This window comes from Epinephelus lanceolatus, chromosome 7 (genome assembly GCF_041903045.1).
Source record: "Epinephelus lanceolatus isolate andai-2023 chromosome 7, ASM4190304v1, whole genome shotgun sequence".
NCBI lineage: Eukaryota > Metazoa > Chordata > Actinopteri > Perciformes > Serranidae > Epinephelus > Epinephelus lanceolatus.
In genome coordinates this window covers 24,227,728-24,253,081 of record NC_135740.1, presented here as the reverse complement: position 1 = coordinate 24,253,081, position 25,354 = coordinate 24,227,728, and the positions used below count along the sequence as shown (strand labels likewise).

Here is a 25,354-nt window from a genome sequence, read left to right as displayed (position 1 = left end):
TAACCCTTAAAAACAAATAGCAGTCTGCTTTAACATACAATGCAACTAAGTCACAGTAAAGTGCATGTGGAATACTGTAACAATCTATCACTGAATGATATTGTAGGTAATGAGAAGCTGTCCATGGTTCTGAAACTGCGGAAATAGCGTTCAACAATTTTCTAACAATGCAACTAAACACTGAAAGAACATGACGGCACAAACACGAGGCTACAATATTAAACTAACCTCTAGAGGAGAGTCAGGTTCATCCAGGATGCTCTTGTCACTCTGAATCCGCTGCATCGTCCCTGTAGAACTGGGGTCCATTATCAGCACGTTCTGACTACCGGCTCTGCCGAACTTACAGTCACTCTTTCTGGAGTCTGTCGTCCTGCACACCTCGTAATTGTACACGTGTTGGAGAGTCCCTGTCCCCAAAGTGTCTGAGTAACGTGGTGGATAATATGGAATGACAGGGAGACTGGAGTGATACAGGATGCGAGACTGTCTCCATCTGTAGATTTTCACTGATATAATAACCACCAAACACGTGATGAAGAGGAAGGAAACTACAGCCAAAGCCAAGACTAAGTAAAAAGTCAGGTTGTCATTGTACTCCTTGTCGTGTGCAAAGTCAGTGAACTCAGACAGCACTTCAGGGAAGCTGTCCGCCACCGCCACGTTAACAATGACTGTAGCTGAACGAGAGGGCTGCCCGTTGTCCTCCACTATAACACTCAGTCTTTGTTTGACAGCATCTTTATCACTCACTTGGCGGATAGTTCTTATTTCTCCATTCTGTAAGCCCACTTCAAACAGCGCCCTGTCTGTGGCTTTCTGCAGTTTATAGGACAGCCAGGCATTCTGTCCAGAGTCCACATCAACAGCCACCACTTTAGTCACCAGATAGCCCACATCTGCTGAACGAGGCACCATTTCAGCCACCACAGACCCACCAGTCTGCACTGGGTACAGCACCTGAGGAGGGTTGTCGTTCTGGTCCTGGATCAGTATTTTCACACTCACGTTGCTACTGAGTGGAGGGGAGCCTCCATCCTGCGCTTTGACGCGGAAGTGGAAGTCTTTGATCTGCTCGTGGTCAAAAGAGCGCACTGCATGGATGACTCCACTATCAGCACTGACGGACACATATGACGAGACTGGCACTCCGTTAACAGAGGAGTCCTCCAGTATGTAAGAAACACGGGCATTCTGGTTCCAGTCAGCGTCTCTGGCTTTCACTGTGAATATAGAGAGGCCTGGTGTGTTGTTTTCTACAATGTAGGCCTCATATGAGCTCCTCTCAAAGACAGGCGCGTTATCATTCACATCAGAGATCTGTAAGGTGAGAGTGACGCTGCTGGAGAGGGAGGGCACTCCCTCATCAGAACACGTCACTGTTATATTATACTCAGAGGATCTCTCTCTGTCCAGATCACTGTCTGTCACTAAGCTATAGAAATTATTTGTTGATGCCTTTAAATTGAAAGGTATGTCTTCGTTGATAAAACATTTCACGTTTCCGTTTTCTCCTGAGTCCTTGTCGTCAATGTTTATCATTGTAACCACTGTATTTACGCTGGAATCCTCTGATATCACATTTGATTTTGACATTATGTTGATTTCAGGCTTGTTATCATTTACATCTTGCACATCCACAAACAATTTACAAGAATCTGTGAGTCCTCCCTCATCACTAGCGAGTAAATTTATTTCATAGTTTCGCGACTCTTCAAAGTCAATATTTCCAATTACTGTTACTTCACCGTTTTCCTCATTTACCTCAAACACTTTACTGACGTCATCTAATGCATTCGTGATTGAATATGTGATTTTACCGTGCGAACCTTCATCCGCATCTGAGGCTGTAACAGTGGCAACAACTGTTCCTTTAGGTGAGTTCTCAGTAACTGTAGCTTTGTATGTTGGCTGTGTAAAAACGGGGGCATTATCATTGACGTCTAAAACTGTAATAACAATCAGCATTGTTCCTGACATCTGCGGCTCTCCTCCATCTACAGCCGTCAACACGAGAGAGATCTGCTCCTGTTTCTCTCTGTCTAAAGGCTTCTGTAACACCATCTCAACATTTTTATGACCATTAGCGTTACTGTGAAGCTTCAGAGCAAAATTATCTGTTGGTTTTAGTTCGTAGCTATGTACACCGTTAATGCCAACATCAAGATCCACAGCCCTTTCTAGGACAAATTTTGCTCCGGTGATTGCTGACTCACTGATTTTAAATTTCTTTTCATTTTTCTCAAAGGTTGGTGCGTTATCATTAATATCTGTGATCTGGACTGTCACACTGTAAAACTCCATAGGATTCTCCAAAATAATCTGAAAATGTAAAGCACAAGGCGTCGTCTGTCTGCAGAGCGCCTCTCTGTCGATTCTGTCTTTAACAAGGAGGACTCCTCTTTCTCTGTTCAGCTCGATGTACTCGTCGCTGTCTCGGGTATAAATTCGGGCTTTACCAGCAGTCAGTCGTTTGGTTTCTAAACCTAAATCTTGTGCTATATTACCGACTAAAGAGCCTTTCGACATTTCCTCCGGTATTGTGTAACTGACCTGCCCAAGTACGGAGCCGAGCGAAAGGAGAGAGATGAACAACAGCGCCTGTCCTTTCATTGTTCTACCCGAGTGTGTTCTCAGCAAGCTTCCACAGTCCGGTTATATATCCCATAAACTGAAATCCATTCCAGTTTCAAACATCAATCTCCCATCTGTATAATCCACACAGTGAAAAGATCTGTCTCGGATATCGTCGAGTTGATAATCAAGTATTTTACATATCCCGAAAGTGCGTCCTTTCCCGTCGTGTTCTCTCTTCATTATGGTGATGTTACAGGGGAGGTGCTGCTACAAACCTACCCTCAGCCGTGCACACTCTGGTCAACAGCGGCCCTAAGAGTTCATAATACAAAACTGCAGACAACCAACATGAACTAATCTGTCCAGAAGCTTACTGTTAGAGAAGTGTAACTTGAAATGAGGCAATAAAAGCCATGTCGCATTATCCTCTTGGCAAATTTAAGTCGACACTTCAACATAGATTGTGTTTTCTTACTTTTGTTTTTATCTTCAGCCTTAATAATGTGTTTATAAAACATGAACCAAATAGTACTACAAGCACAAAGAGAAAAGTAGAATCAAATAGAAAACAATTAGAAAAAGACGACTAAAAGACTGAAGTAATACACAAGAGAGAATGGAGAAGAAAAAGAGCTGAGTCTAGAAAAGTTGCTGTCCGAGGTTCTGAACTCATAAAGAGGCTAAAACTGGCCAACACGACGAAACATCACAAATTATATCATGCAGATGAAAAAACTGCTAATTTCAACTTGAGAAAATAAAGTTTTAACGGATGTCTGTCCAGAAAATACATTCGTGTTCATTATGAAAGCATGTGCTTAACAACAATTCAGTAAATAGTTGGATTGTATGCTCAGTGAGCACCAAAATAAAAATATCTAAATACCTATATAGCCACTTCAATATTCATATAAATACCTCACCAAAGACACAAAAAACATAACTGACACAAAGCAAGGCCACTAACAGTAAAGGACTGATAAAACATTAAAGTAGTTATGTTGTACAATACAAATATAAAGTGAAAGAGGTAGAGACCTTGATACAAACGCCTACTGCTTAAACTTGCCATCCCCCCTTATTTGTAACAGAAAGCCAATATAGGTGTGCTCTCAAAACGGTCTGTGCGAAATAAGGCTAAAGCTGTCTAACCCTTAAAAAAATAGTCTGCTATACGCACATTGCAACCAAGTCGAAGTAAAGTGAGTGTGATATAATGTGACAATCTATGACTGATTAAGAGTGTAGGTAATGAGAAGCTGTCCATGGTTCTGAAACAGCCGAAAGACCGTGCCACAATTTTCAAACAATGCAACTCAACACTGAAAGAACATGAAGTCACAAACACGAGGCTACATTATTAAACTAACCTCTAGAGGAGAGTCAGGTTCATCCAGGATGCTCTTGTCACTCTGAATCCGCTGCATCGTCCCTGTAGAACTGGGGTCCATTATCAGCACGTTCTGACTACCGGCTCTGCCGAACTTACAGTCACTCTTTCTGGAGTCTGTCGTCCTGCACACCTCGTAATTGTACACGTGTTGGAGAGTCCCTGTCCCCAAAGTGTCTGAGTAACGTGGTGGATAATATGGAATGACAGGGAGACTGGAGTGATACAGGATGCGAGACTGTCTCCATCTGTAGATTTTCACTGATATAATAACCACCAAACACGTGATGAAGAGGAAGGAAACTACAGCCAAAGCCAAGACTAAGTAAAAAGTCAGGTTGTCATTGTACTCCTTGTCGTGTGCAAAGTCAGTGAACTCAGACAGCACTTCAGGGAAGCTGTCCGCCACCGCCACGTTAACAATGACTGTAGCTGAACGAGAGGGCTGCCCGTTGTCCTCCACTATAACACTCAGTCTTTGTTTGACAGCATCTTTATCAGTCACTTGGCGGATAGTTCTTATTTCTCCATTCTGTAAGCCCACTTCAAACAGCGCCCTGTCTGTGGCTTTCTGCAGTTTATAGGACAGCCAGGCATTCTGTCCAGAGTCCACATCAACAGCCACCACTTTAGTCACCAGATAGCCCACATCTGCTGAACGAGGCACCATTTCAGCCACCACAGAGCCACCAGTCTGCACTGGGTACAGCACCTGAGGAGGGTTGTCGTTCTGGTCCTGGATCAGTATTTTCACACTCACGTTGCTACTGAGTGGAGGGGAGCCTCCATCCTGCGCTTTGACGCGGAAGTGGAAGTCTTTGATCTGCTCGTGGTCAAAAGAGCGCACTGCATGGATGACTCCACTATCAGCACTGACGGACACATATGACGAGACTGGCACTCCGTTAACAGAGGAGTCCTCCAGTATGTAAGAAACACGGGCATTCTGGTTCCAGTCAGCGTCTCTGGCTTTCACTGTGAATATAGAGAGGCCTGGTGTGTTGTTTTCTACAATGTAGGCCTCATATGAGCTCCTCTCAAAGACAGGCGCGTTATCATTCACATCAGAGATCTGTAAGGTGAGAGTGACGCTGCTGGAGAGGGAGGGCACTCCCTCATCAGAACACGTCACTGTTATATTATACTCAGAGGATCTCTCTCTGTCCAGATCACTGTCTGTCACCAAACTATAGAAATTATTTGTTGATGTTTTTAAAATGAATGGCACATTGTCGCTGATAAAACATTGCACTTTACCGTTTTCTCCAGTGTCCTTGTCCTCTATATTTATCATTGTAACCACTGTATTGAGTTTGGCGTCCTCTAATATCACATTTGACTTCGACATTATCTTAATTTCAGGGGTGTTGTCATTTACATCTTGAACATCGATATTTAACTTACACGAATCTGTGAGTCCTCCATCATCACTGGCACGTATATGTATTTGAAAATTTCGCGATTCTTCAAAATCAACATTGCCAATCAAAGTAACGTCACCATTTTCCCTGTTTATGTTAAACACTTTCCTGACGTCATCTAAAGTATTTGTGATTGAATACGTTATTTTACCATTAGAACCTTCATCTGCATCTGAGGCTGTAACAGTGGCAACAACTGTTCCTTTAGGTGAGTTCTCAGTAACTGTAGCTTTGTATGTTGGTTGTGTAAAAACGGGGGCATTATCATTGACGTCTAAAACTGTAATAACAATCAGCATTGTTCCTGACATCTGCGGCTCTCCTCCATCTACAGCCGTCAACACGAGAGAGATCTGCTCCTGTTTCTCTCTGTCTAAAGGCTTCTGTAACACCATCTCAACATTTTTATTTCCATCAGCGTTGTTGTGGACTTTAAGAGCAAAATTATCTGTTGGTTTTAATTCATACATTTGAAGATCATTATTTCCAACATCAAGATCCACAGCCCTTTCCAGTACGAATTTTGCCCCTGTGTTCGCTGATTCACTGATTTTAAATTTGATTTCTCCTTCCTCAAAGGTTGGTGCGTTATCATTAATATCTGTGATCTGGACTGTCACACTGTAAAACTCCATAGGATTCTCCAAAATAATCTGAAAATGTAAAGCACAAGGCGTCGTCTGTCTGCAGAGCGCCTCCCTGTCGATCCTCTCTTTAACAAGGAGGACTCCTCTTTCTCTGTTCAGCTCGATGTACTCGTCGCTGTCTCGGGTAAAAATTCGAGCTTTACCAGCAGTTAATCGTTTGGTTTCTAAACCTAAATCTTGTGCTATGTTACCGACCAAAGAGCCTTTCGACATTTCCTCCGGTATTGTGTAACTGACCTGCCCAAGTACGGAGCCGAGCGAAAGGAGAGAGATGAACAACAGCGCCTGTCCTTTCATTGTTCTACCCGAGTGTGTTCTCAGCAAAGCTTCCACAGTCCGGTTATATATCCCATAAACTGAAATCCATTCCAGTTTCAAACATCAATCTCCCATCTGTATAATCCACACAGTGAAAAGATCTGTCTCGGATATCTTCGTGTCGATTATCAGATATTTCATATATCCCGAAAGTGCGTCCTTTCCCGTCGTGTTCTCTCTTCATTATGGTGATGTTACAGGGGAGGTGCTGCTTCAAACCTACCCTCAGCCGTGCACACTCTGGTCAACAGCGGCCCTAAGAGTTCATAATACAAAACTGCAGACAACCATCATGCGATTATCTGTCCAGAAGCTTACTGTTATACAAGTGTATCTTGAAATGAGGTAATAAAAGCCGTATAAATACTACTATAATCTGCGCAAAAGTAGGTCGACACTTCAACAAAGATTGTGTTCTCTTACTATTGCTTTTATCTTCAGCCATAATAATGTGTTTATAAAACATGATCCACATGTGACTACAAGTACAAAGAGAAAAAATTCAAATAATTTAGAAAATAATAAGGAAAGTACTACTAAAAGATTGAAGTGATACAAAAGGAAAATGGAGAAGAAAAAGAGCTGAGTCTACAAAAGTCACTGTCCGAGGTCCTGAACTGATAACGAGGCTAAAACCGGCCAACAGGACGGATTGTCACAAGTCCTTAAACGCAGATAAAAATATTGCTAAATTCAACCTAAGAAAATAAAGCGTGAACTGATGTTAAAATACATTCGTTGTCTTTATGAATCAATGTGTTTAACAATAAGTCAGTAAATACTTGGGTTGTATGCTCAGAATGCATTAACATAAAATTATCTAAATACCTAAATAGTTCATAAGATATTGATTTAAAAACCCTAACCAAAACTCATCCAAAAGCCAGATGACTGACTCAACGCAAGATTACCGACAAAAAGGATCAATAAAACATTTAAAGTAGAAATTAAGTTCGATAGAACTATTAAGTGAAACAGGTAGGTAATGGATAGAAATGGGAGTTCAAACATGCCGTACCCCATTATTTGTTACATAAAGCCAAACAAGGTGTGCTATTAAAGCGGTCTGTACGTATATGGTTAAACAGTTTAACCCTTAAAAACAAATAGCAGTCTGCTTTAACATACAATGCAACTAAGTCACAGTAAAGTGCATGTGGAATACTGTAACAATCTATCACTGAATGATATTGTAGGTAATGAGAAGCTGTCCATGGTTCTGAAACTGCGGAAATAGCGTTCAACAATTTTCTAACAATGCAACTAAACACTGAAAGAACATGACGGCACAAACACGAGGCTACAATATTAAACTAACCTCTAGAGGAGAGTCAGGTTCATCCAGGATGCTCTTGTCACTCTGTAGCCGCTGCATCGTCCCTGTAGAACTGGGGTCCATTATCAGCACGTTCTGACTACCGGCTCTGCCGAACTTACAGTCACTCTTTCTGGAGTCTGTCGTCCTGCACACCTCGTAATTGTACACGTGTTGGAGAGTCCCTGTCCCCAAAGTGTCTGAGTAACGTGGTGGATAATATGGAATGACAGGGAGACTGGAGTGATACAGGATGCGAGACTGTCTCCATCTGTAGATTTTCACTGATATAATAACCACCACACACGTGATGAAGAGGAAGGAAACTACAGCCAAAGCCAAGACTAAGTAAAAAGTCAGGTTGTCATTGTACTCCTTGTCGTGTGCAAAGTCAGTGAACTCAGACAGCACTTCAGGGAAGCTGTCCGCCACCGCCACGTTAACAATGACTGTAGCTGAACGAGAGGGCTGCCCGTTGTCCTCCACTATAACACTCAGTCTTTGTTTGACAGCATCTTTATCAGTCACTTGGCGGATAGTTCTTATTTCTCCATTCTGTAAGCCCACTTCAAACAGCGCCCTGTCTGTGGCTTTCTGCAGTTTATAGGACAGCCAGGCATTCTGTCCAGAGTCCACATCAACAGCCACCACTTTAGTCACCAGATAGCCCACATCTGCTGAACGAGGCACCATTTCAGCCACCACAGAGCCACCAGTCTGCACTGGGTACAGCACCTGAGGAGGGTTGTCGTTCTGGTCCTGGATCAGTATTTTCACACTCACGTTGCTACTGAGTGGAGGGGAGCCTCCATCCTGCGCTTTGACGCGGAAGTGGAAGTCTTTGATCTGCTCGTAGTCAAAAGAGCGCACTGCATGGATGACTCCACTATCAGCATTGACGGACACATATGACGAGACTGGCACTCCGTTAACAGAGGAGTCCTCCAGTATGTAAGAAACACGGGCATTCTGGTTCCAGTCAGCGTCTCTGGCTTTCACTGTGAATATAGAGAGGCCTGGTGTGTTGTTTTCTACAATGTAGGCCTCATATGAGCTCCTCTCAAAGACAGGCGCGTTATCATTCACATCAGAGATCTGTAAGGTGAGAGTGACGCTGCTGGAGAGGGAGGGCACTCCCTCATCAGAACACGTCACTGTTATATTATACTCAGAGGATCTCTCTCTGTCCAGATCACTGTCTGTCACTAAACTATAGAAATTATTTGTTGAGGTTTTTAAAATAAATGGCACGCTGTCGCTGATAAAGCATTTCACCTGACCGTTCTCTCCTGAGTCTAAGTCCTCAATATTTATCATTGTAACCACTGTATTGAGTTTGGCGTCCTCTGATATCACATTTGACTTCGACATGATGTTAATTTCAGGTTTATTGTCATTTACATCTTGAACGTCGACAATCAATTTACAAGAATCTGTGAGTCCTCCGTCGTCACTAGCACGCAAATTTATTTGAAAGTATCTCGACTTTTCGAAGTCAAGATTTCCAATTAAAAAAACTTCGCCGTTGTCTCTATTTACCTCGAACATTTTCCTTACATTTCCTAAGGTATTTGTGATTGAATAAGTGATTTTACCATTAGAACCTTCATCTGCATCTGAGGCTGTAACAGTGGCAACAACTGTTCCTTTAGGTGAGTTCTCAGTAACTGTAGCTTTGTATGTTGGTTGTGTAAAAACGGGGGCATTATCATTGACGTCTAAAACTGTAATAACAATCAGCATTGTTCCTGACATCTGCGGCTCTCCTCCATCTACAGCCGTCAACACGAGAGAGATCTGCTCCTGTTTCTCTCTGTCTAAAGGCTTCTGTAACACCATCTCAACATTTTTATGACCGTCTGCGGCATTGTCCAGTTTCAGAGCAAAATTATCTGTTGGTTTTAGTTCGTAGTTTTGAACACCATTATTTCCAACATCAAGATCCTCAGCCCTTTCGAGGACGAATTTTCCCCCCATAACCGCTGACTCGCTGATCTTGAAGTTAATTTCATTTTTTTCAAAGGTTGGTGCATTATCATTAATATCTGTGATCTGAACAGTAACCGTGTAAAACTCCATAGGATTCTCTAAAATAATCTGAAAATGTAAAGCACACAGCGCCGTCTCTGTACACAGCACCTCTCTGTCGATTCTGTCTTTGACGAGGAGGACTCCTCTTTCTCTGTTCAGCTCGATGTACTCGTCGCTGTTCCTCGTATAGATCTTCGCTTTACCTGATATCAGTCGTTTTATTTCTAACCCTAAATCTTGGGCTATATTGCCCACTAAAGAGCCTTTCGCCATTTCCTCAGGAATAGAGTAGCTGACCTGCCCGATCACTGAGTGGAGGGAGAGGAGAGAGAAAAACAACAGTACTTGCCGATTCATTGTTCTACCCGATTTTTTTCCCCACAGTGAGGCTCCACAGTCCGCTTATATTCCACACAGAAACTGATATCACCCGTGTTATATGTCAAATATAGAGCTACATAATCCACTCATGAGCAGAGAATCTCTTGCAGATCGAATTTTCTCCTCTTATTTTTCGAAAATATTCCACAGCCACAATTGTCCGTCCTTTCCCGTCGTGTTCTCTCTGTACTGTGACGATGTTACATGGGAGGTGCTGCTACAACCCTGTTGTGATTCATCAACACTCTGGTCAACAGCGGCCCTAAGAGTCCATATTATAAAACTGCACAACACCGACTGAATTCAACTCAGGAGAACTCACTGTACACCATGTGGAAAATGTTTTCAATGCAAACACTTAACTTATATATTGGAATTTACAGACTAAAGGAAGACAACCTTAAGATTCGTCATGTTGAGTGTTTAAGTCACTGTAGTAATATATTTAAAGATAACAGTTCAACATCCAGGGACACTGTGCTGATCAGATGTTGCATATGTATCAGGAGTCGAGGTGGATTTAACATCAAGTTAAAAGACTGGGAAGGTAAAAATATCTCTTACAAATATAATGTGTTTTACGTAATGATGCTGACTAACAAATAATCAGAAAAAGACAGAAAGAGTCAGATATTTAAACTGATGAAACAGCTGCTGACAGACAGTTTAAACATGCATGTCGCTGTCCGCGGTTCTGAAGTGAATCAATTCTGTATGAGACCAAAAACTCCCAGACTGAAGGTGTTGTTAGAAGAACGTGATGTCACATAACGCTGTTGGAACATTCTTTGAAAACCTTTCTGCGAAAAATAATTTTAGAACGAGTATTGTGACTATTGCTAATACACCTACAACAATAACATCATCATCATCAACAACTACAGCCATATTATCATTATTATTATTATTGCTATTATTGTAATAGCAATTTATTGAAATACACCGTGTCTTTCAAAGTGATTGATGTAATAATAGATTTTAAATTCCTCAAGGGAAATAACACATAGATTAAACCACATATGTCTACAAATGTAACTACTGTAAATTGTTAGAGCATAAAACACAGTCCCTAAAAGCAACATCCTCTTAAATGCTCCTCTGTTTGTTACTAAACGAAAAAAGAAATCTGGAACAGTTATTATATTTTCAGTCATTAAAAATGCAGGGAAACAGTATTAAAGCGGTCTAACCTCTAGAGGAGAGTCAGGTTCATCCAGGATGCTCTTGTCACTCTGTATCTGCTGCATCGTCCCTGTAGAACTGGGGTCCATTATCAGCACGTTCTGACTACCGGCTCTGCCGAACTTACAGTCACTCTTTCTGGAGTCTGTCGTCCTGCACACCTCGTAATTGTACACGTGTTGGAGAGTCCCTGTCCCCAAAGTGTCTGAGTAACGTGGTGGATAATATGGAATGACAGGGAGACTGGAGTGATACAGGATGCGAGACTGTCTCCATCTGTAGATTTTCACTGATATAATAACCACCACACACGTGATGAAGAGGAAGGAAACTACAGCCAAAGCCAAGACTAAGTAAAAAGTCAGGTTGTCATTGTACTCCTTGTCGTGTGCAAAGTCAGTGAACTCAGACAGCACTTCAGGGAAGCTGTCCGCCACCGCCACGTTAACAATGACTGTAGCTGAACGAGAGGGCTGCCCGTTGTCCTCCACTATAACACTCAGTCTTTGTTTGACAGCATCTTTATCAGTCACTTGGCGGATAGTTCTTATTTCTCCATTCTGTAAGCCCACTTCAAACAGCGCCCTGTCTGTGGCTTTCTGCAGTTTATAGGACAGCCAGGCATTCTGTCCAGAGTCCACATCAACAGCCACCACTTTAGTCACCAGATAGCCCACATCTGCTGAACGAGGCACCATTTCAGCCACCACAGAGCCACCAGTCTGCACTGGGTACAGCACCTGAGGAGGGTTGTCGTTCTGGTCCTGGATCAGTATTTTCACACTCACGTTGCTACTGAGTGGAGGGGAGCCTCCATCCTGCGCTTTGACGCGGAAGTGGAAGTCTTTGATCTGCTCGTAGTCAAAAGAGCGCACTGCATGGATGACTCCACTATCAGCATTGACGGACACATATGACGAGACTGGCACTCCGTTAACAGAGGAGTCCTCCAGTATGTAAGAAACACGGGCATTCTGGTTCCAGTCAGCGTCTCTGGCTTTCACTGTGAATATAGAGAGGCCTGGTGTGTTGTTTTCTACAATGTAGGCCTCATATGAGCTCCTCTCAAAGACAGGCGCGTTATCATTCACATCAGAGATCTGTAAGGTGAGAGTGACGCTGCTGGAGAGGGAGGGCACTCCCTCATCAGAACACGTCACTGTTATATTATACTCAGAGGATCTCTCTCTGTCCAGATCACTGTCTGTCACTAAACTATAGAAATTATTTGTTGAGGTTTTTAAAATAAATGGCACGCTGTCGCTGATAAAGCATTTCACCTGACCGTTCTCTCCTGAGTCTAAGTCCTCAATATTTATCATTGTAACCACTGTATTGAGTTTGGCGTCCTCTGATATCACATTTGACTTCGACATGATGTTAATTTCAGGTTTATTGTCATTTACATCTTGAACGTCGACAATCAATTTACAAGAATCTGTGAGTCCTCCGTCGTCACTAGCACGCAAATTTATTTGAAAGTATCTCGACTTTTCGAAGTCAAGATTTCCAATTAAAAAAACTTCGCCGTTGTCTCTATTTACCTCGAACATTTTCCTTACATTTCCTAAGGTATTTGTGATTGAATAAGTGATTTTACCATTAGAACCTTCATCTGCATCTGAGGCTGTAACAGTGGCAACAACTGTTCCTTTAGGTGAGTTCTCAGTAACTGTAGCTTTGTATGTTGGTTGTGTAAAAACGGGGGCATTATCATTGACGTCTAAAACTGTAATAACAATCAGCATTGTTCCTGACATCTGCGGCTCTCCTCCATCTACAGCCGTCAACACGAGAGAGATCTGCTCCTGTTTCTCTCTGTCTAAAGGCTTCTGTAACACCATCTCAACATTTTTATGACCGTCTGCGGCATTGTCCAGTTTCAGAGCAAAATTATCTGTTGGTTTTAGTTCGTAGTTTTGAACACCATTATTTCCAACATCAAGATCCTCAGCCCTTTCGAGGACGAATTTTCCCCCCATAACCGCTGACTCGCTGATCTTGAAGTTAATTTCATTTTTTTCAAAGGTTGGTGCATTATCATTAATATCTGTGATCTGAACAGTAACCGTGTAAAACTCCATAGGATTCTCTAAAATAATCTGAAAATGTAAAGCACACAGCGCCGTCTCTGTACACAGCACCTCTCTGTCGATTCTGTCTTTGACGAGGAGGACTCCTCTTTCTCTGTTCAGCTCGATGTACTCGTCGCTGTTCCTCGTATAGATCTTCGCTTTACCTGATATCAGTCGTTTTATTTCTAACCCTAAATCTTGGGCTATATTGCCCACTAAAGAGCCTTTCGCCATTTCCTCAGGAATAGAGTAGCTGACCTGCCCGATCACTGAGTGGAGGGAGAGGAGAGAGAAAAACAACAGTACTTGCCGATTCATTGTTCTACCCGATTTTTTTCCCCACAGTGAGGCTCCACAGTCCGCTTATATTCCACACAGAAACTGATATCACCCGTGTTATATGTCAAATATAGAGCTACATAATCCACTCATGAGCAGAGAATCTCTTGCAGATCGAATTTTCTCCTCTTATTTTTCGAAAATATTCCACAGCCACAATTGTCCGTCCTTTCCCGTCGTGTTCTCTCTGTACTGTGACGATGTTACATGGGAGGTGCTGCTACAACCCTGTTGTGATTCATCAACACTCTGGTCAACAGCGGCCCTAAGAGTCCATATTATAAAACTGCACAACACCGACTGAATTCAACTCAGGAGAACTCACTGTACACCATGTGGAAAATGTTTTCAATGCAAACACTTAACTTATATATTGGAATTTACAGACTAAAGGAAGACAACCTTAAGATTCGTCATGTTGAGTGTTTAAGTCACTGTAGTAATATATTTAAAGATAACAGTTCAACATCCAGGGACACTGTGCTGATCAGATGTTGCATATGTATAAGGAGTCGAGGTGGATTTAACATCAAGTTAAAAGACTGGGAAGGTAAAAATATCTCTTACAAATATAATGTGTTTTACGTAATGATGCTGACTAACAAATAATCAGAAAAAGACAGAAAGAGTCAGATATTTAAACTGATGAAACAGCTGCTGACAGACAGTTTAAACATGCATGTCGCTGTCCGCGGTTCTGAAGTGAATCAATTCTGTATGAGACCAAAAACTCCCAGACTGAAGGTGTTGTTAGAAGAACGTGATGTCACATAACGCTGTTGGAACATTCTTTGAAAACCTTTCTGCGAAAAATAATTTTAGAACGAGTATTGTGACTATTGCTAATACACCTACAACAATAACATCATCATCATCAACAACTACAGCCATATTATCATTATTATTATTATTGCTATTATTGTAATAGCAATTTATTGAAATACACCGTGTCTTTCAAAGTGATTGATGTAATAATAGATTTTAAATTCCTCAAGGGAAATAACACATAGATTAAACCACATATGTCTACAAATGTAACTACTGTAAATTGTTAGAGCATAAAACACAGTCCCTAAAAGCAACATCCTCTTAAATGCTCCTCTGTTTGTTACTAAACGAAAAAAGAAATCTGGAACAGTTATTATATTTTCAGTCATTAAAAATGCAGGGAAACAGTATTAAAGCGGTCTAACCTCTAGAGGAGAGTCAGGTTCATCCAGGATGCTCTTGTCACTCTGTATCCGCTGCATCGTCCCTGTAGAACTGGGGTCCATTATCAGCACGTTCTGACTACCGGCTCTGCCGAACTTACAGTCACTCTTTCTGGAGTCTGTCGTCCTGCACACCTCGTAATTGTACACGTGTTGGAGAGTCCCTGTCCCCAAAGTGTCTGAGTAACGTGGTGGATAATATGGAATGACAGGGAGACTGGAGTGATACAGGATGCGAGACTGTCTCCATCTGTAGATTTTCACTGATATAATAACCACCAAACACGTGATGAAGAGGAAGGAAACTACAGCCAAAGCCAAGACTAAGTAAAAAGTCAGGTTGTCATTGTACTCCTTGTCGTGTGGAAAGTCAGTGAACTCAGACAGCACTTCAGGGAAGCTGTCCGCCACCGCCACGTTAACAATGACTGTAGCTGAACGAGAGGGCTGCCCGTTGTCCTCCACTATAACACTCAGTCTTTGTTTGACAGCATCTTTATCAGTCACTTGGCGGATAGTTCTTATTTCTCCATTCTGTAAGCCCACTTCAAACAGCGCCCTGTCTGTGGCTTTCTGCAGTTTATAGGACAGCCAGGCATTCTGTCCAGAGTCCACATCAACAGCCACCACTTTCGTCACCAGATAGCCCACATCTGCTGAACGAGGCACCATTTCAGCCACCACAGAGCCACCAGTCTGCACTGGGTACAGCACCTGAGGAGGGTTGTCGTTCTGGTCCTGGATCAGTATTTTCACACTCACGTTGCTACTGAGTGGAGGGGAGCCTCCATCCTGCGCTTTGACGCGGAAGTGGAAGTCTTTGATCTGCTCGTAGTCAAAAGAGCGCACTGCATGGATGACTCCACTATCAGCACTGACGGACACATATGACGAGACTGGCACTCCGTTAACAGAGGAGTCCTCCAGTATGTAAGAAACACGGGCATTCTGGTTCCAGTCAGCGTCTCTGGCTTTCACTGTGAATATAGAGAGGCCTGGTGTGTTGTTTTCTACAATGTAGGCCTCATATGAGCTCCTCTCAAAGACAGGCGCGTTATCATTCACATCAGAGATCTGTAAGGTGAGAGTGACGCTGCTGGAGAGGGAGGGCACTCCCTCATCAGAACACGTCACTGTTATATTATACTCAGAGGATCTCTCTCTGTCCAGGTCACTGTCTGTCACTAAACTATAGAAATTATCTGTTGATGTTTTCAAAATGAATGGCACATTGTCGCTGATAAAGCATTTTACGTTGCCATTTTCTCCTGAATCTAAGTCCTCAATATTTATCATTGTAACCACTGTATTGAGTTTGGCATCCTCTGATATCACATTTGACTTTGACATTATGTTAATTTCAGGTTTGTTGTCATTTATATCTTGAACATCGACAATCAATTTACAAGAATCTGTGAGTCCTCCATCATCACTAGCAAGTAAATTTATGCGAAAGTTCCTTGACTTTTCGAAGTCAATGTCGCCAATCAATGACACGTCGCCGTTATCCTCATTAACCTCAAATACTTTCCTGACATTGTCTAGTGTATTTGTAATTGAATAAGTTATTTTACCGTTTGAACCCTGATCCGCATCTGAGGCTGTAACAGTGGCAACAACTGTTCCTTTAGGTGAGTTCTCAGTAACTGTAGCTTTGTATGTTGGCTGTGTAAAAACGGGGGCATTATCATTAGCGTCTAAAACTGTAATAACAATCAGCATTGTTCCTGACATCTGCGGCTCTCCTCCATCTACAGCCGTCAACACGAGAGAGATCTGCTCCTGTTTCTCTCTGTCTAAAGGCTTCTGCAACACCATCTCAACATTTTTATGGCCATCTGCGTTATCGTGGAGTTTCAGTGCAAAATTGTCTGTTGGTTTTATTTTATAGTTTTGAAGATCATTAATGCCAACATCCAGATCGACAGCCCGTGCCAGTACAAATTTGGCCCCGATTACCGCCGTCTCACTGATCTTAAATTTCATCTCATTTTTTTCAAAGGTTGGTGCATTATCATTAATATCTGTGATCTGAACAGTAACCGTGTAAAACTCCATAGGATTCTCTAAAATAATCTGAAAATGTAAAGCACACAGCGCCGTCTCTGTACACAGCACCTCTCTGTCGATTCTGTCTTTGACGAGGAGGACTCCTCTTTCTCTGTTCAGCTCGATGTACTCGTCGCTGTTCCTCGTATAGATCTTCGCTTTACCTGATATCAAACGTTTTATTTCTAACCCTAAATCTTGGGCTATATTGCCCACTAAAGAGCCTTTCGCCATTTCCTCAGGAATAGAGTAGCTGACCTGCCCGATCACTGAGTGGAGGGAGAGGAGAGAGAAAAACAACAGTACTTGCCGATTCATTGTTCTACCCGATTTTTTTCCCCACAGTGAGGCTCCACAGTCCGCTTGTATTCCACACAGAAACTGATATCACCAATGATGAATCTCAAACTCAAACTTGTATAATCCACCCATGATCAATAAATCTCTTGCAGATCGAATTTTCTCCTCTTATTTTTCGATAAATTTCCACAGCCACAATTGTCCGTCCTTTCCCGTCGTGTTCTCTCTGTACTGTGACGATGTTACATGGGAGGTGCTGCTACAACCCTGTTGTGATTCATCAACACTCTGGTCAACAGCGGCCCTAAGAGTCCATATTACAAAACTGCACAACACCGACTGAATTCAACTCAGGAGAACTCACTGTACACCAGCTGGATTTTTTTAAACACAAACACTTAACTCATATATAGGAATTTACAGACGACAACAGGAAGACAACTCTATGATTCATCATGTTTACTGTCTGGGTCATTGTGATAATATATTTAAAGATAACAGAATCAGAGACACATTGCTGATCAGATGTTGTAGATGTATCAGGACTCACGGTGGATGTGATATCAAATTGAAAAACCGAAAGGGAAAAATGTCTCTTAAATTAAAAAATTGGGTTTTTACATAATGATCATTACTAACAAATAATGACAAAAACAGAGATAGAGATATTTAAACTTATGAAACAGCAGTTAAAAGACAGGTTAAATATGCTGCTGTATGTATGTCGCTGTCCGCGGTGCTGAAGGGAATCAACTCTGAATGAGACCCCAAACTCCCAGACTGTTGCTACTGTTAAAATAACGTGATGCCATACAACGCTGTAACATTTGGGACATCCTTTATTATCTTTATATTAAAGTAATTATACAACGACTAATCCTACTGTTGCTAATACAGCTACAACAACAAAAGCAAACACAACAACTACTTCGATTACTACTGTTAACTACTATTATTATATCATAAGAACAATAAGTCGTGTCTTTTAAGAATATAAGTTGAGAATAAATGTATTTGAAATTCCTCTGGGACATGAACACGTGATGTAAACCCATAGATCATACAACTCAGTCCCTGAACGCATCATTCCCCTTTGACCGGTATGCTCTCCTGTTTGCTATACTCAAATGAAATTTAAAAAAAAAAAGTTATGTAACATTAATAAGGCTTCGTTTTAAATAAATGGGGATTTACTGAAACAATATAAAAGCAGTAAAACATCTAGAGGAAGACCTGTTTGCTTAAAATACTGTCCACTAAAAATCTACAAATTTTATATGCTATATATATACATGTTTTGTGATGTGTTGCGTTAGATGTAAAATTCAATGTAAAAGACCGTTAATTTCTAACCTCTAGAGGAGAGTCAGGTTCATCCAGGATGCTCTTGTCACTCTGTATCCGCTGCATCGTCCCTGTAGAACTGGGGTCCATTATCAGCACGTTCTGACTACCGGCTCTGCCGAACTTACAGTCACTCTTTCTGGAGTCTGTCGTCCTGCACACCTCGTAATTGTACACGTGTTGGAGAGTCCCTGTCCCCAAAGTGTCTGAGTAACGTGGTGGATAATATGGAATGACAGGGAGACTGGAGTGATACAGGATGCGAGACTGTCTCCATCTGTAGATCTTCACTGATATAATAACCACCACACACGTGATGAAGAGGAAGGAAACTACAGCCAAAGCCAAGACTAAGTAAAAAGTCAGGTTGTCATTGTACTCCTTGTCGTGTGCAAAGTCAGTGAACTCAGACAGCACTTCAGGGAAGCTGTCCGCCACCGCCACGTTAACAATGACTGTAGCTGAACGAGAGGGCTGCCCGTTGTCCTCCACTATAACACTCAGTCTTTGTTTGACAGCATCTTTATCAGTCACTTGGCGGATAGTTCTTATTTCTCCATTCTGTAAGCCCACTTCAAACAGCGCCCTGTCTGTGGCTTTCTGCAGTTTATAGGACAGCCAGGCATTCTGTCCAGAGTCCACATCAACAGCCACCACTTTAGTCACCAGATAGCCCACATCTGCTGAACGAGGCACCATTTCCGCCACCACAGAGCCACCAGTCTGCACTGGGTACAGCACCTGAGGAGGGTTGTCGTTCTGGTCCTGGATCAGTATTTTCACACTCACGTTGCTACTGAGTGGAGGGGAGCCTCTATCCTGCGCTTTGACGCGGAAGTGGAAGTCTTTGATCTGCTCGTAGTCAAAAGAGCGCACTGCATGGATGACTCCACTATCAGCACTGACGGACACATATGAGGAGACTGGCACTCCGTTAACAGAGGAGTCCTCCAGTATGTAAGAAACACGGGCATTCTGGTTCCAGTCAGCGTCTCTGGCTTTCACTGTGAATATAGAGAGGCCTGGTGTGTTGTTTTCTACAATGTAGGCCTCATATGAGCTCCTCTCAAAGACAGGCGCGTTATCATTCACATCAGAGATCTGTAAGGTGAGAGTGACGCTACTGGAGAGGGAGGGCACTCCCTCATCAGAGCACGTCACTGTTATATTATACTCAGAGGATCTCTCTCTGTCTAAATCACTGTCCGTGACAACGGTAAAGAAATTATTTGTTGTTGATTTAATGGCAAAAGGAATATTTTCGTTTAAAACACACATGACCTTGCCGTTATCATTTGAGTCTGGGTCTTGTATATTCAGCATCGTGACAACCGTTCCCGGTTTGACGTTCTCAGACACTGTGTTCGAGTTAGACATGATGTTAATGGACGGCGGGTTGTCATTTGTATCTGTCACGTCCACAATGACTTTACATGCGTCGGATAATCCTCCCTGATCTGACACCTGAACATCGAGCTCATAAAGCCTCCTCTTTTCATAATCTACATTTCCAGATAGAGTCAATACTCCAGTATGTGAATCAATTTCAAAGAGTGCTGCTGCTCCTGACTTTGAAATCGTGTATGTTACAACTCCGTTGTTGCCTTTATCTATGTCTGTAGCTCTTACTGTAGTTATTACAGTGCCCGCAGGAGCGTTTTCTGTAACACTCGCTTTGTATTCTGGTTTTGAACAAACGGGCGGGTTGTCGTTGACATCTAACACAGTTATGCTGATCTGCATTGTCCCTGAAAGCTGTGGTTGACCCCCATCCAGAGCGGTTAATATCAGTGATATATACTCCTGTTTTTCTCGGTCTAATGGTTTATGTAAAACCATCTCCACATGTTTTGTCCCATCGCCTCTGCTGATGGTTTTCAAAACGAAATTATCACTAGGTTTAAGGGCGTAGCTGCTCAAACCGTTCATACCGACATCATCGTCTATTGCTTTCTCTAAGACGAATCGAGCTCCAGTTAGAGCTGATTCGCTGATTTCAAATTTCATCTCACCTCTCTCAAACGTCGGAGGGTTGTCATTTATATCTGTAATTTCGACAGTGACCGTGTAAAACTCCATTGGGTTTTCCAGAATCATTTGAAAATGGAGTGCGCAAGGCATTGTTTGCCCGCACAGAGACTCTCTGTCTATTCTGTCTTTAATGAGGAGGACTCCTTTTTCTCTCTTCAGCTCAATATATTCCTCGGTGTTACCAGTATAAATACGAGCTTTACCTGACTTCAATCTCTCCACGCCTAAACCTAAATCCTGAGCTATATTGCCTATTTGAGCCCCCTTTGCCATTTCCTCAGGAATGGAGTAGCTGACCTGCCCGTGCGCTACATGGAGGGAGAGCAGCGAGAGAAACAACAGCACTTGCCATCCCATCGCTCCGCTCGACACGTCCGTGAAGAAAAATAGAAAATCCTCTGTTTCTTCGACCCAGGTTCCGACTGTGACCCGTATACACGCGTATATGATCCAAAAGATGACACTTATCCTAAATTGTGGAACAAATAAATCCTGCTGTGGGCTCCAGGCTCGTGCTGTGGCAGTCCTGATTGTTAGCTCTGCCTCTGTCTGTTTCCAAATGCAATATATTGAGATATAGGGGAGGTACTGCAACAAATGTGTCCTTAGCAACTCGATGGCCAACAGCGTCCCTGTCTGTTCAATTGACTGAACTACACGGTATCTTACTGCGGCATCTATAATAGAGCCATTTCTAAAACACATTGCAACACAAATACTTTCTTAGACAAATCTGGAGTAATTCACATCTCATAGAGACACTTCAATTCCCCTCTGTCTGCATTACAAGCAGGAGTCAATAATATAAAACAGAACATGAAGCAATTAAACAACCGAACAAAAACATACAAGTAGGCAAAATCTACACAGACACACACAGCTTCATATACCACGGAGTCGGAGCATTACAATGACACAGCTATGGTTTGCGCTGTCTGTGGTGCTGAATGATCAAATGCACTGTGTAAATTAATGATTCCTGTTTCTACTCTGCTACTTGACGTGCATCTATGAATAGTGGTTATGACAAAATAAGCAAATATCTATATGTTTATGCTATTTTTTTGTTGACAAGGATACAGTTGAGACACCAGTCTGATCCCAGCCTGGCCATAGAGACTGGCAGACACATGCAGACCTGGCTGCCTAGTGAAGACAGGCTGTGTCAGCTCTGTCCTCAGAGACAGAGAAACATTTCCTGCTACAATGTAGCACACATGAAGACATCAGAACAAAGTTATTCACAAAATTAAATATGAACTCCAAGATTTTGATTCACTCTCTGACCAGACTAAAATGCAACATCTGCCAGGAGAAAATAGTGTCAGCGCCATAGATGCAGCAAGATGTGTCAGTGCATGTGACAGCTTAAGACACAACCAACACATCATATAGTTCATCTCATCACAGATCACACTGTCCTTTTATTCACTCCTTCATTTAATGATATTTTTCTTCAAAATTCATGTCCATGATTTTGTGCTAATACATTGTTGTTAATTGTTTCTTTAGAAAATAAATTACCAATTATATTCCACTGCAGTTAATTGAATTCGCTGGCTTAAACTGTAATTGTACTTTTGCAACACATATGACATAGATAAATAGATAGATAGATCGATATATGATAGATAGATATCATCTTAAGGCATTTGTGGAGCACTACTGCTTTGTGCGCTGTCCGTGGTGCTAACTAGATCCACCGCAAATTGCACCACACACCATTCCCAACATGCTAATCTGTAATTCAGTGAGCAAACACACCGAATTTAAGACGTCGTAAAAAGTCTAATTCAACGTGTTTCAATAATAGGCTGAAAATTAGCGGGTGACAAAAAATTGTGTTTTCTGCAAAACTAACCTCTAGAGGAGAGTCAGGTTCATCCAGGATGCTCTTGTCACTCTGTATCCGCTGCATCGTCCCTGTAGAACTGGGGTCCATTATCAGCACGTTCTGACTACCAGCTCTGCCGAACTTACAGTCACTCTTTCTGGAGTCTGTCGTCCTGCACACCTCGTAATTGTACACGTGTTGGAGAGTCCCTGTCCCCAAAGTGTCTGAGTAACGTGGTGGATAATATGGAATGACAGGGAGACTGGAGTGATACAGGATGCGAGACTGTCTCCATCTGTAGATTTTCACTGATATAATAACCACCAAACACGTGATGAAGAGGAAGGAAACTACAGCCAAAGCCAAGACTAAGTAAAACGTCAGGTTGTCATTGTACTCCCTGTCGTGTGCAAAGTCAGTGAACTCAGACAGCACTTCAGGGAAGCTGTCCGCCACCGCCACGTTAACAATGACTGTAGCTGAACGAGAGGGCTGCCCGTTGTCCTCCACTATAACACTCAGTCTTTGTTTGACAGCATCTTTATCAGTCACTTGGCGGATAGTTCTTATTTCTCCATTCTGTAAGCCCACTTCAAACAGCGCCCTGTCTGTGGCTTTCTGCAGTTTATAGGACAGCCAGGCATTCTGTCCAGAGTCCACATCAACAGCCACCACTTTAGTCACCAGATAGCCCACATCTGCTGAACGAGGCACCATTTCAGCCACCACAGAGCCACCAGTCTGCACTGGGTACAGCACCTGAGGAGGGTTGTCGTTCTGGTCCTGGATCAGTATTTTCACACTCACGTTGCTACTGAGTGGAGGGGAGCCTCCATCCTGCGCTCTGACGCGGAAGTGGAAGTCTTTGATCTGCTCGTAGTCAAAAGAGCGCACTGCATGGATGACTCCACTATCAGCACTGACGGACACATATGAGGAGACTGGCACTCCGTTGACAGAGGAGTCCTCCAGTATGTAAGAAACACGGGCATTCTGGTTCCAGTCAGCGTCTCTGGCTTTCACTGTGAATATAGAGAGGCCTGGTGTGTTGTTTTCTACAATGTAGGCCTCATATGAGCTCCTCTCAAAGACAGGCGCGTTATCATTCACATCAGAGATCTGTAAGGTGAGAGTAACGCTGCTGAAGAGGGAGGGCACTCCCTCATCAGAACACGTCACTGTTATATTATACTCAGAGTCTTTCTCTCTGTCCAGGTCACTGTCTGTCAACAGGTTAAAGAAATTATTTGATGTGGGCTTTAAAGTAAAGGGAATATGTTCATTAATTGCACAGTGAACTTTACCATTTTCTCCGGAATCTAAGTCCTGAACATTTACCATAGTCACAACTGTTGCTGGCTTAGCGTCCTCGGGAATCATATTAGTCTGTGACATTATATTAATAACTGGAATATTGTCATTAATGTCTATCACTTCAACTGTAATCTTACATGAATCTGTGAGTCCTCCATCATCACTGGCTTGGACATGTATTTGAAAGTAACGCGACTTTTCATAATCCACATTACTTTTCGAGATCAAATCGCCATTTAATTCATTAATCTCAAACATGTCTCGTACATCTGCAGCTGTGTTGGATATTGAATACGTAATCCCGGCATTTGATCCTTTATCAGCATCTGAAGCACTGACCCTGGTTATGACTGTACCTTTAGGGGCGTTCTCAGGTATTGCAGCTTTATAGACAGTCTTTGTAAAGACAGGTGCATTGTCATTAACATCAAGCACTGTAACGTGTATCTGTGCTGTGCCAGATAGCTTTGGCTCCCCTCCGTCCACCGCAGTCAACACTAGAAATATCTCCTCTTCCTTTTCTCTATCAAGTGATTTTTGTAAAATCATTTCCACTATCTTTTCTCCATCGGGCTGATCTTTCAGTCTGAGAGCGAAATTCTCGGTTTTAGTCAGAAAATAACTCTGCAGACTGTTCATGCCAACATCGGGATCTATTGCCCTCTCTAACAGGAATTTTGCTCCCGTTACAGCAGATTCACTTATTTTGAATTTCATGTCAGATTTTTCAAATAAAGGCGTGTTATCATTTATATCTGTGATTTCGACAGCAACTGTGTAAAATTCCATAGGATTTTCTAATATAATCTGAAAATGCAAAGCGCAGGGCGTCGTCTGTCCACAGAGCGCCTCTCTGTCTATTTTCTCTTTGATAAGGAGGACTCCTCGCTCTCTGTTCAGCTCGATGTACTCTGCGCTGTCTCCTGTAAAAATCCGAGCTTTGCCTGATGTTAATCTTTTTCTATCTAAACCTAAATCCTGAGCAATGTTGCCGATTAATGACCCCTTTGCCATTTCCTCAGGAATGGAGTAGCTGACCTGCCCCAGCACCGATGTGAGAGAAAGGATTGAGATAAACAATAGCACTTGCCACCTCATTGTTCTGTCCGGCATTTCCATGCAACGCGAATCCCGTTTTAGTCCCGTTTCCGTTGAAAAAAGAGATGCGATGTATGTCCTCTGTATATAAAACAATTTTAATCAGTCACTGAATTACAGTTAACTGCAGCTGTCCGCGTCAGTGAGACTGCTCTCTCCTCTGTAACATTCGCACTGCGTGTCTGTTGTCCTTTGATTTAAGAGAAAAGAAGAAGAAAATGGAGGAGGTACTGCTGAAACCTGTCCTACAGTTATCACAGACTGGCCAACAGCGGCCCTGCGAGTTCAGTCTGATGTATTACACAAGCCTAAGAAAATGGAAAAGTATTGAAGCCCATCAGCTGGTAGAGACACCAGGTGCATTTCAGCTATTTACCCTCAGAGCACTTTCAAACGAACGTTGAGAATGAAATTTAACTTTAAATGCACGACACTCGATGAGAGAGCTGCATTTTAAGCCATCATTACGTTGGTGCAAATACTTAATAAATACAGGT

General features: G+C 42.4%; 3 protein-coding genes across 3 annotated transcripts; all 3 read right to left on the bottom strand.

The window, feature by feature from the left end:
* Positions 1-210: 210 nt before the first annotated feature.
* Positions 211-6,709, bottom strand: LOC117261164 (uncharacterized). The gene is made up of 2 exons (XM_078169635.1): positions 3,948-6,709; positions 211-2,649 (listed from the first exon to the last, which is right to left on the bottom strand). The coding sequence occupies exons 1-2, from the start codon at positions 6,330-6,332 to the stop codon at positions 211-213; spliced, it is 4,824 nt and encodes a 1,607-aa protein (XP_078025761.1). The 5' UTR covers positions 6,333-6,709.
* Positions 6,710-7,653: 944 nt separating this feature from the next.
* Positions 7,654-18,051, bottom strand: LOC117261163 (uncharacterized). Its single transcript, XM_078169634.1, has 4 exons — positions 14,862-18,051; positions 11,271-12,384; positions 10,663-10,675; positions 7,654-10,100 (listed from the first exon to the last, which is right to left on the bottom strand). The coding sequence occupies exons 1-4, from the start codon at positions 17,252-17,254 to the stop codon at positions 7,654-7,656; spliced, it is 5,967 nt and encodes a 1,988-aa protein (XP_078025760.1). The 5' UTR covers positions 17,255-18,051.
* Positions 18,052-18,222: 171 nt separating this feature from the next.
* LOC144463860 (uncharacterized) lies at positions 18,223-25,165 on the bottom strand. Its single transcript, XM_078169633.1, has 3 exons — positions 22,473-25,165; positions 21,899-21,902; positions 18,223-21,333 (listed from the first exon to the last, which is right to left on the bottom strand). Exons 1-3 carry the CDS (start codon positions 24,876-24,878, stop codon positions 18,578-18,580), a joined length of 5,166 nt encoding a protein of 1,721 aa, XP_078025759.1. The 5' UTR covers positions 24,879-25,165; the 3' UTR covers positions 18,223-18,577.
* Positions 25,166-25,354: the final 189 nt, after the last annotated feature.